This window comes from Anopheles coluzzii, chromosome 2, assembly GCF_943734685.1.
Source record: "Anopheles coluzzii chromosome 2, AcolN3, whole genome shotgun sequence".
NCBI lineage: Eukaryota > Metazoa > Arthropoda > Insecta > Diptera > Culicidae > Anopheles > Anopheles coluzzii.
The window spans coordinates 22,551,396-22,564,314 of record NC_064670.1 but is presented as its reverse complement, the minus strand read 5'-3'; the positions used below and the strand labels follow the sequence as shown (position 1 = coordinate 22,564,314).

Genomic DNA, 12,919 nt, shown 5'->3' with positions numbered 1-12,919 from the left:
TTAAGCGAATCAAACAATTTTCGGAATCAAGAGAATTGTAAATTAACATCACTTGGTGTTGAAAATATACCTGATGAAGTAAAACTTTCAGTGGAAATATTTGATAATACTATAACTGATTTTATCAAATCATCTATTTGTTGCATCATTACTGTTCAACGGCTTTTGTCTGAGTGACGAACGGGGTGATGCCATTCACTTCTCACAAAAGCTTCAAAAAGGTACGTGATTCAAGGCATGGTGAGCGATGACTAATTGAGCGATTCGGGTTTCTTCGCAAGACGGTAGCAAGAGACATATAAACACATCCATTTATTGTTCCATTATGCTACCCTTCTGCAGGGTAGATACTTTTATTTTATTTTTCAACTAACATTGCTTGATTCATTATTCGATAACAGTGTGTTGCCGTCGTTCAGTCCATTCTTAGCCCCTTTGCCGCCATTCGTTCATGAGTAGCCTCATTCGCTCTTTTACGTCTAACGATAATTTGGCCAATTTTGATACATATTTTTTACAGTTTTACAGCTGTACCGCATTAAACATAAAAATGATAGCTAGAGTAATGCTTTCTTCTTGTTATTTTGTGGATTTTTGTTTTTGGTCGAGGATGGTTTACTCACGATATCACTTTCTAGGGCTGGTTGAATTTGTACACATACCCAGGCACCTTCAAGAAGAGGAGCGTTGAAGCATGTGTTATTTATTTGGAATGAAACTCAAGACAGTAGCTTGAAACGAATTGTGTTGTCGGTAAATTAATAATCACACACTACTGTTTGCTTTCCTACAGTCAATGATACACCAAACTACAACCTGTACAGCTATAGTAGTGCAGAGTACCTCATCATGTTTAAGTCGGTTTACACCTGAACCACAACTCGCCTAACAACACTGTCCATTAACGAGCTAACTAATCGAGCTAACAACGAAACATGCACGACTACTGCCCACCGTCCTACGGCGGCACTAAGTAACCTTAACAAATCAGCTAACGCTCTGATTCAGTCGCACGGCAGCTAACGGAACTACTACGCATCGAACGCTTCTAACAACAACTCGGTAACTTCGGAAGCATCTTCTGCAAACCCATCGTCCAAAGCAATCGCACTCGTTCTATTACTGCACAAAAACAAAGCTGCAAAGCCACAATGGTGCACTGTCGAACACATGTCAAATGCAAAAACACTCACACGTACAAACATACATACACACACACGCACACACACAGCTTGGCTTATACATACATGGCCACTAATACGCATCTACTACTACCACTACGGCAAAAGGGTTTTTTGTTCTACATGCCGCCGAAATATCCAGGTGCCCAAACAGAAGCACCCGCGCCCACCCATGTAAATGGTAATGGTAACCGTTATTGTCTATCGCTTTTGAAATCACGTAAAAATCGTGTGGGTCCTTTTTTGTATGTACACACCGGGGAAGGTAAAACATGTCGTCTGCTAGTCGATGATGACGATAATGATAACGGTGATTGGATTGGTTTGGCTAACTCGGATGGCTAGTGTTGTGGTTCCTATTGGCGGCTGCCCAATACATTGAGGTTAGGTGTGCTGTGTGTAACTGTGCGCTATAATATCCTTGATATATTCGTCTACATCCGCTGATGTCTACTACCTGGTTTGTTTTAGTACACTTTGTTAATTACAGTTTTTCAAACGACATATCCTCTGCAAAGTAAAAAGGTTTTTGCTTTTTATCCATTGGAGTTGGTGGATGGTTTCTGATGGGGGAATAGGCTTTACTTCCGATTATGTTAAAATCCCTTCATTGACCCTGCCACTTTCATGCACACACATGCATCCAAGCCGGGCTGTTGAGGGAAAAAACGGGACAATAGTATACATCGCAAAAAATAAACCAATCCGCAATAAGAGGCATTAGAGTCGGTGGAAATGTCGCCGTGTGGAGTAGTTCATTCCTGGCTGGACGAAGTTTGCTGGACGCCTGGGACTGGTCACCTTCCAACTGGCGGGGACCGGTGCTTTGAAGCTGCAAGCCAAGCGCATGGATGGATTTAGCCGTATGCCTTTTTGCCGGGTTACCCGCTTCAATTAGCTGCAATCGTGAGGCGTGTTGGAGGAAACCTCCAGTTCAGCTACTACTAGAGTATTGTGCAACGATTTTTTGAACCAATCGATTGCGAGAACTCTAGCTTCGGTGCCGTGCCGCCCACCGGGTATCCCATCATCTCCTTGAAAATGTCTCCAATTTTGTAGTTGTGTCTGGGTAAATGGGAGGAGGGGGGTGAAAGAAGTGTTTAGTACGTATTTCGGGTAAAGTAGAACCTCCCCATCCTGCTACTAGCTTACTTTGCCGAACATTCAACGTATCCACAGCGCCAGTGCTTCCGGACGAGGGTGGAAATGTCCTTCAGTTCCTGTTAACATTTAAATTAATTAAATACCGAATAAAGGTAATAAGGAACATCGAGTTTTCCAATAGCTTGCCTGAGTATGAGGGTTTGATACCATGTCAACCTTGTTGCCCACAACCATTATCTTAAAATCACGATGATTAAAACTTTCTAAAATTTGATCACGCATATTGCGGCAGTACTGTAGAGAAAAGAGAGAGAAAATTGAGAAACCAAAGAGTGAAACATGTTTCCCAAAGAAAATCCCAATTGCAGATCCGATTGCATACTTTTAGGCGCATCGCTCTTCGTATTAGCCTGAATGTATGCAATTGACAACACAAAATTGCATGCTCAACGGTTTGCCACACCCAATCGAATCGATACACTACCTGGAAGGTGTCCAGATTCCCCATGTCGTACACCAGCACGTACGTGTGAACCGTGCGCAGCCCTAGCGGGTTGCCATTGTTCCACTCGGCCAGATTATCGATCGGGAAGTACTTCTGCGGTGGCACATCCAGTACCATCAGCTCCCGTATGCAGGTATCACAGACCAGGCAGCTCCGGTAGACGGTCCGCTTGCTGGTGCGGATGTGGTCCTTCGGAAAGTCGTGCTTGAAAAATTGCTACAAAATAAAAGCGCAATCGAGGTTAAGAAATTAGTCCCTTTTCGCGCGGTCCCACACACACGCGGTGTCCGGTACCACGTCCCAACATACCTGTAGGATGCTGGTGCGTCCAACGCCGGAGGCCCCCAGAAACGCAACCTTGAGGGGGCCTTGCATCCAGGGCGGATCCGGGCCTTCCAGAGTGATACGCTATGCTGAAATACACTTATTCTGTATTCGAATTTCCATATCGATGGACAGGATCTTGTTAAGCTTATTGCTAGCAGTGGTGCCCTTGGTGGTGGTGGTGGTGGAGAAGGGTTTAATTTTGGTGGTGGTGGTTTTGGTGGTGATGGAAGAGTTGGAAAAAATAGATGAAACTCTAGCAGCGCCGGTTGCAGCGGGACTGCTAGCGGAAGTAGTAGTAGTACCAGTAGTAGCAGTAGCAGTAGTAGTAGTAGTAGTAGTAGCAGTATAAATATTAGTAGTAGAAGTAGTAGAGAAAGAAGTAGAGCTAGCAGTGGTGATAGTATTGGTGATGATGTTGATGGTAGTAGAGGTTGGTTTGGTGTTGCAAGTTTGGGAAGGTTTCCGGGTTGTTGGACAGGGACGGACCGGCTGCGAGCCTGCTTTGGTCGGTTTGGGCGGACGGGCCTGCTCCGAGCACTTACTGTTATGGCTGTGTTTGGGAGGGTTATTGCAATGATCTTTACCATTATCGTGCAACAGTCTATTGGAATTGGTCGGCGAGAGGCGGTTCCACATTTTGACGGCAAGCTTGAGCAGGCTGACGGCAAACACTGTTCCGTTCCCGGGTCGTAGTGCCGGGGTCCCCGTACGGCTGCGATACAGCTCTGTCCCCACCGCTGCTATTGCGAGCAATTGCTGGTGTGTTGGTTTTTCTTCCCACTTTCCCAAGCTGTACCAACGACGGCTGGGTTTTGCTAGCACACTTGCCGCACCAGCTTGACTTATGGTAATGCTTTTATTCAGATTTACAGCGTAACGATGCTCCCGGGAGTACCCGACAATGCTGAGACTTGCCGTTCGGTAGCATACTCCTTGAGCGCAACCAATCTCGCAATCGAGCAGCACATTGTAAGCAGACGAAACACTTTGGGTTGGGTGGTCTTCACTCCCTTAGGACCGGTTGCGAACTGAAAAACCGTCGGTGAAGCTGCAAACACCGGCACACCGCTACTCTAATTATCGCTAGTCCACTTCGAACACGTTATTGTCCGCCAGTACCATTACTATAGCAGCAAGCTGTCGCTGCGTGTCGGTGGGTGCGTCAGCCTGCGTCTGGACCGACCAAAGCTGCCCATCGTGCTGCACATCGTGTGGTGAATCAACTGGCTGACAGGGCCGTTCCAGCGGGGTTAGCATTGTAATGGCGGACAGAAAGAAACACAACAAGAAGAAATTAAATTTGAAATACGAGACAGAACAATTTTTCTAATGGATCTAGGAACAAAAAGGGTTAGACGGCAGTGGGAGGGTGGGATGGAAGCAGGACGAAAGCACATATAGTCAGAACGATGTACGGAATGCAAACTAACTGTATCCGGTTGTATGGCTGAATCAATAAAAAAAGAAGATAATGCTTTAAGTAGCATACTCGTAGCAACAACATGTTTGCATACCAGGTGCACTATCTCTCTCTTTCTCTCTCGCTCTCTCTTTCTCTTTCTCTCTGTCTAATGCACTTGGACCTTTTAGGAAATCCATAAATCACACCGATAAGTTCATTCATACATTAACTAATTGATTTGCAGAGTCTATCCTTCGAAGGCGCTCGCCCACCAAGTCCCCCCATTAAGACAAGTATTTCCACTCTTCTCGGTAAATCTGAATTGCACTAAAAGCTGCTCGAAGCTAGAAGTGCATCTCCCATCCCCTGCGCGCTCTTTAATACCGGCTCTTCCTTCCGAGCGAAGACGTCCCGGCATACGTGTGTGCCAACGGTCGGATATGCGTATCCTATTGCCACTCGTTTCCGCCTATCCACACCCGCTCGGGCATCGGCACCGGTTGACGAGCATAAATATGTTTACGTGCCTGAACGAACCACCAGACACACACACACACACCCCACCTCTCTTTAGACTCTCGCCAGCGTAGCAGCATATTGCAGTACGGAACCTTTTGGGGCAGCTCTGTACGTTCTCTGCTGTGCACAAGTAGCCCGTATGCAACCGGGCTTGGCCTAAAAATACACCCACTCTTGTGTCGGTTGGTTTTGCTGTTGTCGTTGCGCGTTGCGGTTTGGAGTGTTCGTTTCCAGGACTGTCTCCCACCACGCGCGGTCGGCCAGCAATGGATAACAAACCCTCCCACCCCCCCCCACCCGACGGTGAATGGCGAAATGGTCAAGTTGAATGTCGAGCACGAAGCTCTGCAGCAGCAGCTCGAGTACACACTGCTCGCTAATGGTCGAGTTGAGATCGTAATAGGCTTTTGTGGAAAGTGAAAGTAGGCCAATGGTGTGTCAACTGTAGCGTTGGCTGTTGCACACCTGTACACGAGGGGGTGTAGCTCAGATGGTAGAGCGCTCGCTTAGCATGTGAGAGGTACCGGGATCGATACCCGGCATCTCCAGACGTAACAATATTTTTGTGTATAATCTAGAAAACAAAGGAATTTAAGTGTTGAAATATCATAAGGACTCTTCTGCTTTGTGGACGAACGACTTGCTGTGTTTCTTAAACATATTAGTCTTAGGCTCGATTTATTGTGATTTCTGTCATTTTTAACGTAATTTTGCTATCACAAAAGTAATACGAAACGTGTTCAAATGAGTGCGGTAAGTATCCTGTAAAATCTGGAAAAAGATATGATTGTTTGCTATCTTCAACTGAATCCGTAACAAAACTGATCCCTAAAGTCTCCCATCAATGATTCCTATAATATTCTTCCGTTCAGTATGGGCGTGATTTTCTCTCTCCTATCTGCTCATGCTGGCTGATTAGAAGATGATGATTTATTATGATGCAAATTGTTCGGAAGAATTGGAAACAACACCCCAACACTGCCCCAACTGTCACCAACTCATTGTCCCTTTGCATCCATGCGGAGCGGTAAAGATAACTGCGGCAAGGACACTTCCCACCCTAGTGTCTAGAATTAAGTTAATTAACATGCCGCGCTACCTCTTAATCTAAACATGTTCCGGAAACGAGTTCTTTCATACGGAAGGGCTTTGTTTTTTTTTTTTTTTTTTTTTTTTGTTCGCCTAAGTCGTGTGTCAACAAAGTGAAAAGGTCTAGGGGCTGTTTTTATGTTTTGGGCTTTTCACGTCGCGCAAAACGATAAATAAACGCGGTCGGCGGATTGACGGCAGCAAACAGATAGATAAAATGGCTTCATAAAGCAAAAACTTCTCCTCCTGCTCTTCACGGCTCTTCAAATCCCCTGAGTTAATAGCAGCATCCCTGGTTTGTGTATTTTGTTTTTCTTCGCCCATTTTGGTCCACCAAAAAGCTAGGCGGTCGATGAAGTACTAGCAGCATCGAAAGCGAATAAATTCTCGACGCATGGTGCCCCATTTTTGGGACGTGTTATTACGCACGTAAAGTTGAGTGCATGGGGAAGCCGTACAGAGGAAAGATAAAAGTTGTTTGGATTGGAGTTTGGATGATCAATACGGCGTAGCCGTAGAATGTTCATAGTTTTGTCAAAGTAAGCGAAAGTTTCAGCGCGGAAGCGCTCGTTAAAGGACAGGAGCAAGTTGTACACAAAGAAATTACTTTTGCGTCACGTAAATCACAACTAACGCTGGGGTGTGGGACGGTGGATTGCGGATTGCATACTTGTCGGGGGCGTTTGGAAGAAGGAAACGCCTGAAAGTAGGCTACTTTTGGGACAACGATGTCATTTTAGTTATCCGTTGATCTTTCTTCATGCCGTTTTGTCGTAGTGCTTCAGAAAAATACAAATATTCTTTAAAAAAAAAAACGGCCAAAAGAAGAAAAATTGCATAACACAATAATGTGACTTTTCAAATTACTATTTAGTACATCGCAATCACTGTCTTTAAAATGTTCTTTATGGGTTATTTTCCAGTCACTATCTCAAGCTACAAAAAGCGTCCTTCATTTATCTAGCATGGTAGTTATCTATCTATTCAGTTTTTAAGAACCCTTCGAATCGATCGCACAGCCTTTCACGACGATGGCATTGAGCTTAACCATCAGCTTTGTCGACTTTGCCTCATCCTTTGTATGGGTATGTCGTACATTAAACGATTAAGATTATTGTTTGGTCAACATCAGTTGATAGTCAATCGATCAACTCGATATGCACTGTAAACTGGTCACCACCCGAGAAGCCCTGGAAGCGTGCAGCAAAGCGCCCTCAAGATGACCGTACGAGTGTGTGTGGGGCAAACAGTTCCCATGCGCGGCTACGGGAAGGGAAAACCGTGGAGAAACCGAGTGGGTTTTGTCTGGTAATCAGTACGGTACACAGCGCCTGATTGCAAAATCCATCCAAACGATGATTAGATGAAAGGATTTCCGGACCTTCGGCCGGCCAAACTGTCCGGTCCCGGCTACATCTGCACGGCGTCATTCAGTCCCGTACCGATGGCCGAGCACGCCGGTACGGACGGTGTGCTAACTTTTCTGTCCATCGACGAACTATCCACTCAGCCCAAAACATCCCTTCGTGGTGTGCCATGTCATCGAGCAACGGTTGGAATCGGATGGAAACGCCATCGAACGTAAGTAGATCAGAAAGCCGAAACCCTGCGCAACTTATCATACTGGCTGCTAGCTGTTGTGCATGTGTGTGTGTGATGTTAATGGGGATGAAATCCTACAAAGGTGAATCCATCTTTCCTGCAGGCACCATGCAAAGTAATGCAGCGTCGATAGCTCGGTGCACCATCCATGGTACTCTACCTCGCTTTGATCTATTAGATGCCCCTGCTTGTAGTGTGTCTAATACGCGCACGATCTATCTGTTTAAAATGCAATATTCTACCACCAGCCCCCAGCACCACCAGCCACCGACAGCACAGCTTCATGTTCCTGCTGCCTGCACAGTTTATCGTACGTTCGTTCGTTTGCATTTGATAAACGATACGTGCTATTTCATATCCATTACGGTAATGAGATAAAGTCGTTACCGGCACCGGGCGTTCAATAGAAATACCCGTTCGAACAGCAATCTCCGCCAAGCTACTGGTGCAGCCGCGATTTGGAATGCAGCTGCGGAATGCATAATCGAGAAATGTATGGCTCAATTTACAACGGCCGCACTGATTATGCTGGCATAATCTAATAAATGCCTATCGGGGGTAAACTGTATTTCTAATCGTTGAATTGAGGGCTGTTTGCTGCAGTGGCTGTGAGCTAATTTGGTAAAAAATAGAGCTTCGAGAGACTTGTTTTCAAATAGCAATCAAACCACATTTTCTGCGAACACATTTATATTCCACACCAAGCACAAATCATCCAGTGTCTAACACCACTGCACAAGCATCAGCTCCCTTGTGTTCGCACAGTGCGCATCAACGCGTCAAGCTGTCTTTTTATAGAATGCTATTAGATCGTGGCGCAGTGCTTCCACCCTTTCCCGTAGCCCGTACGCAACTCGACACGTTGCTGACACTGTGCCCGGCAATATGTGCCCGACAAACAACGCGTCTGTTGACAGCTATTTTGGGGCTTCACATACAACACCGGCCTACGAGACACTGGAAACGAACCCGCCTTTTTGCTCTAGAACAAAGTCCATCAGCATCAAGTGGTATTCAGCCCATTTCATTGATTATTAAAATCACTATCTGCACGGAGACAGCGCGTGGTATTAAAATGCGAAACCACACGCACACACAACGTAGCAGCGTTTGCCTTATTGCGTTCGCATCGAAGCATACGGACCGACCGCACAGGCAACGAATGCTCGATCCTTTAACTTGAACCGCTGAGTGAAAAGATAATGAACCATGAAATATTAACCATTTATTACAATCGTTTCATTTCCGGCTGTAAATCAATCAATACATAAACCGTGCTTCGCTTTAATGGGCAGCACCCTGTCCCCTCCGTTAAAGCCGCTTGGTTGAGCAAAAATCACTGCGTGCGTGTGTATAATATCCTCCGGAAAGCTTAATCCACCCCAGCCATGTGTGCACTGGCGCTGTTTGCACAGCATAGACGCCTTTCGAAATTTGTTTTGAATATAAATATCGTAAAGCAATCCGTGCCTTTATGAAGCAGAGTGTGACCTCTCGTCGGTGCCATTCAAAACTCTCGCTCTGCATTTTATCTTTTGGTTGTGCCGCAAAGGGAAGGGCGAGTGAAAAAGAAAAAAAAACAAGAAGAACACGTTAGCGATGAAGTAAATCCATCACCCATCGGAAGCATCGAAGGGCAGGAAAAGAACGCCAACTGAGCTAGCCTCGGCCTGCTAGAGCCAGCCGAGTGCCGATACGCAGGCCAGGCTCGTGATTGCATAACACAGCCTCGTGATGCTTCCTTTGTGTGGGAGCGTGTTGTGCCGTGGGGGAAGCGGCCGATGGATGCGGGAAGATTGTCCCTTTCCCTAGTTTGTCTCGCGTGTGTGTCCTGCCCCGGTGAGTGACTCACTGCTCGTCGTGGCGTTCGTCGTCTATCGTCGTCTGAGCGACTGTATGGGCGAGTCGGCGTCTCTCACCCTTTGGTCGTGGCGAACGCAGACAAATTTGTAGCCAACCACCCTTTCTTTCTGCCACTTCCCCTTGTCTTCCGCACTGGGAGCAAGTTGTTGTTGGTGGAAGAAATTTCTTCGAACGTTTCTCCCTTGGAGCTTGGGTTTCCGATGTCTTCCGACACTTATCCATCCATACGCATACGCCAACCCGCTCAGCCTTATTTGGCGTGCATTCGGGTAGTGCAAACCGGCCAGGCATCAAATATGATATCGCAAAAACCCATTGGCATTCCACCACGTGCTCAGCCGCCCGGACACGATTGGCTTGCGACATAAGCCGATTACCGGAGATGGTTTTGGTGCTCATATTTCGTACAAGGTGTAATTCCCGCCGACATCACCATAGGCCGTCGTTTGTTTGATTAATTAGATTGTTATTTCTGTGCTTTCCTCTCTTTCCCATTTTTCACCGCCTTTCCTGGAACTCTATAATATTACCACCCTGACGAGCCCGGCGAGGGCACAAAAGTAGGCACAGCAAAAAAAAAAAAAAAACAATACAAAAGGAAAGGGATATGTCACTAACGCTATGTTTATTTACTTTGTGTCTTTACACTCGGCTGGGTCTGTATTCCAAAGGGTTTTGCAGGGTTTTGGTGGAAGATTTTTCTCAAGGTAGAGCAGCTTCGACACGAATTTCACTTTGTATTTTTTTATCGTTTTCTACACTCGCAATTAGCTTTCACAAGGCTGGTGGTTAACACGTTTTTTAGTATTATTTCTTTAAAATAAAAAGCACACACTCCACCACCATTTACCGTTTACTTGTTGATAACGCCTTCCCAAACAAAGCACCTTTCGGGACTGTCGAGACAAAAACACGTGAGCTTATCAGAGTCGCAGGGGTGGTATGGGGGAAAAAACGGAACCGAACGAAACACTAAACGGTTCGAGCGACCATGCGCCTCCACCAGTCCACCAAAAACGCTTCTTTTATTTACACACCACGCTCTGCGTTCAGTTTCAAAGCCAACGCCAATCACTACGCATTCAACACTCTTTATTGCTCAGACCACTATCATGGGAACGGGGAACACAAATAGAACGCGTCATCAAAGGGGCACAACAAAAAAGGGGGATAAAACAACCATTTCCAAAAGTGGAAGGAAAAAAAGATGCTAAACGCACAGTAATAAAAAAAAGAACACTCTGTCACACCGGGACGCTTCACCAAATATTCGTGGATAGGTGATGGCAATGTGTGCGTGTGTGTTCGCTTCCTGTATGTGTGTGTGTGTGCTTGTGTGTATGCGCGTAATAGAAAGATGCCGTTTTCGGAAAACCGTACCACAACCGTACAGACACACACGCACGCACGCACACACACCGTCGGTCTAGTGCGTCCGCGTGAAAGCAAGGTTCATCTGCGACTAGCTCATCTCGTGTGCCTCGATGACGGTGGCACTGGCCCCACAGCTTTTCACGATGGTAGGAGTAGGAGCGCAAGGATGAAGAACGCACACAGAACGTCGTCGTGTTTCGTCGACCCCCGGAGCCGAGAGCAGCTCCCCCGGAAACGGAACTTTATCTCACCCTTATCAGAACGGCCAACGTGTGCCGCGTTCGTGAGAAAGAGAGTGAGAGCAACCGACAAGCAACGAACGTGAGTGCGCTGGAAAGTGAGCAGCTCCCGAACGGAACTCACGAGTTAAAGGGAGAGCGTGTTTCGTTTTCTTTCATTTTCTTTTGCTTTTTTTTGTAAAACATTGTAAATATTCGCACAGCATTTTGCTACAACAACATCAACGGCAGCAGCAACAAAAAAAAGTTGGATGAAATTTGCTTGGACAGTTTTCCGTGAAAACAGCTGAGTACGGCACGGCACGATTGATAGACACAGCCAGTCCGGAGACCATTCGCGGAGGGTTGCGTTCATGTGCGACCTATGCGATTTTCGTACGCAAAGCTCGCCAGCCGTGTGTGAACGAGTTAATTGATTTTTAACGCTGTGTATCGGTTTTGTAATCCTGTCCCTTGCACACGTGTCTTTTTGTGTGTGCGGTTGAGCAAGCCATTTTAAGGCGCTTTTTATGAGCCTTAAAGAGCGCTTCTGTGGGACTTTTTATTTATTTATTTCGACCATTATACTTCGCCGTCACACGTGCTATGAGTGTGTGGTTTTTGTTTTCACCCCCTAAGATTATGGCCTTCCGAGAGCAATGAATTTGAAATCAACCATCCGGCGCCGCTTTTCGCTTCCTTCGCCACTCATACCGAGCAGCCCCCGTGCTAGTTCGCTCAGCATGTTTAGCGACACTACTTCTTTTTGCAAACAACTTCCACCCAACAAACCCTACCAAAGCATGTTTTAAACATCGTTATTATGATTTTATCTCCCAACCGGTGACATGCTGGGCGCAAAACACCACCTTCCGCTTGATTAATGGGTGCGACGGAGAGCAGTGTGATGGACTGCAATGAGGGAAGGGGGGCCACGAAATCAATTAAGGGTTTAATTAAAATGGCGTTCTCGCTAACGCCGACGCGTCACGGCTTCACGCCAAACGATTCATCTTTCGAGACGATTATTACTCTGCGCGCTTCAGCATATTTTTGCCCCTGCAGTCTTATGATCGACATTCCTGGCGCAGCGAGCCAGAGAGAGTAAAATGATGTGCCATTAACCGTCCGGGACGGGTTGACGGATTGGCGAACAGAACACACACACAGAGTTCCGGGTTTCCTCGAAGTAGGGTTTGGTCTGGAGCGCTCACCGCCCAAGAGACTCGAGACGAAGAGCGATGAAAGAATAATATGTGCCGAACGTAGACACCACGCGGGGGTTAACATGAAACGATGATCGCTTCCCGCTAGACATAGACACAGATTCTTCGCCTCCCTCAGCACGTCAGCACATTTGCACAGGATATGGACCCCCCCACTCCCCTACAGAACATTCCAACCTTCTTGGGTGTGATAGTTACGGTTAGCTTCAAGTGTCTCGTAAAACTAACGTGCTGTCGCCCGCATCTATCTCTATCTCAAGCCGGAATCGGCCGCCATGAAAGCGGCTGTGGAAAGTGAAAGTTACACAGCACACCGAAGGGGCCCTTCATCATGCTTTTCATCGTTCTCCATCATCCTCGTAGAACAATGTCCCGGATGAGTTTCTGCTCTTTCCTTTTTACTCTCATGTCAGCCCATGGTGATGGTAAATGCAGGGAAAAAACGAGGGAAGCCGAGAGTTCCGTTTTGCCATCACCATACCCAACTGGAGGTGTATAAAATATGCCTA

At 46.5% G+C, this 12,919-nt stretch overlaps 1 protein-coding gene and 1 non-coding gene across 5 annotated transcripts; one reads left to right on the top strand and one right to left on the bottom strand.

Moving 5' to 3' along the window:
- Positions 1-298: 298 nt before the first annotated feature.
- LOC120951330 (ras-like protein family member 10B) lies at positions 299-11,284 on the bottom strand. 4 transcript variants are annotated; one of them, XM_040369988.2, is made up of 8 exons: positions 10,973-11,284; positions 10,226-10,488; positions 3,702-4,344; positions 3,100-3,203; positions 2,770-3,006; positions 2,472-2,579; positions 2,334-2,401; positions 299-2,246 (listed from the first exon to the last, which is right to left on the bottom strand). In XM_040369988.2, exons 4-8 carry the CDS (start codon positions 3,163-3,165, stop codon positions 2,126-2,128), a joined length of 600 nt encoding a protein of 199 aa, XP_040225922.1. In that variant the 5' UTR covers positions 3,166-3,203; positions 3,702-4,344; positions 10,226-10,488; positions 10,973-11,284; the 3' UTR covers positions 299-2,125. The 4 variants fall into 4 exon arrangements, with proteins under 4 accessions (XP_040225922.1, XP_049462446.1, XP_049462445.1 ...); XM_049606489.1 differs by having other exon boundaries at positions 3,660-4,344; positions 10,226-10,374; XM_049606488.1 differs by having other exon boundaries at positions 10,226-10,374.
- On the top strand, positions 5,514-5,586 carry Trnaa-agc (transfer RNA alanine (anticodon AGC)). Its single transcript has one exon. It is a non-coding gene; the product is annotated as a tRNA-Ala (tRNA).
- Positions 11,285-12,919: the final 1,635 nt, after the last annotated feature.

Coding starts and splice junctions, on each gene's coding strand:
- LOC120951330 (XM_040369988.2), bottom strand. CDS start 3,165: ATGCAAGGCCCCCTCAAGGTTGCGTTTCTGGGGGCCTCCGGCGTTGGA. Junction 2,402..2,471: donor TATCAAACCCTCATACTCAG/GCAAGCTATTGG, acceptor AAATGTTAACAG/GAACTGAAGGACATTTCCAC. Junction 2,247..2,333: donor TACGTTGAATGTTCGGCAAA/GTAAGCTAGTAG, acceptor CCATTTACCCAG/ACACAACTACAAAATTGGAG.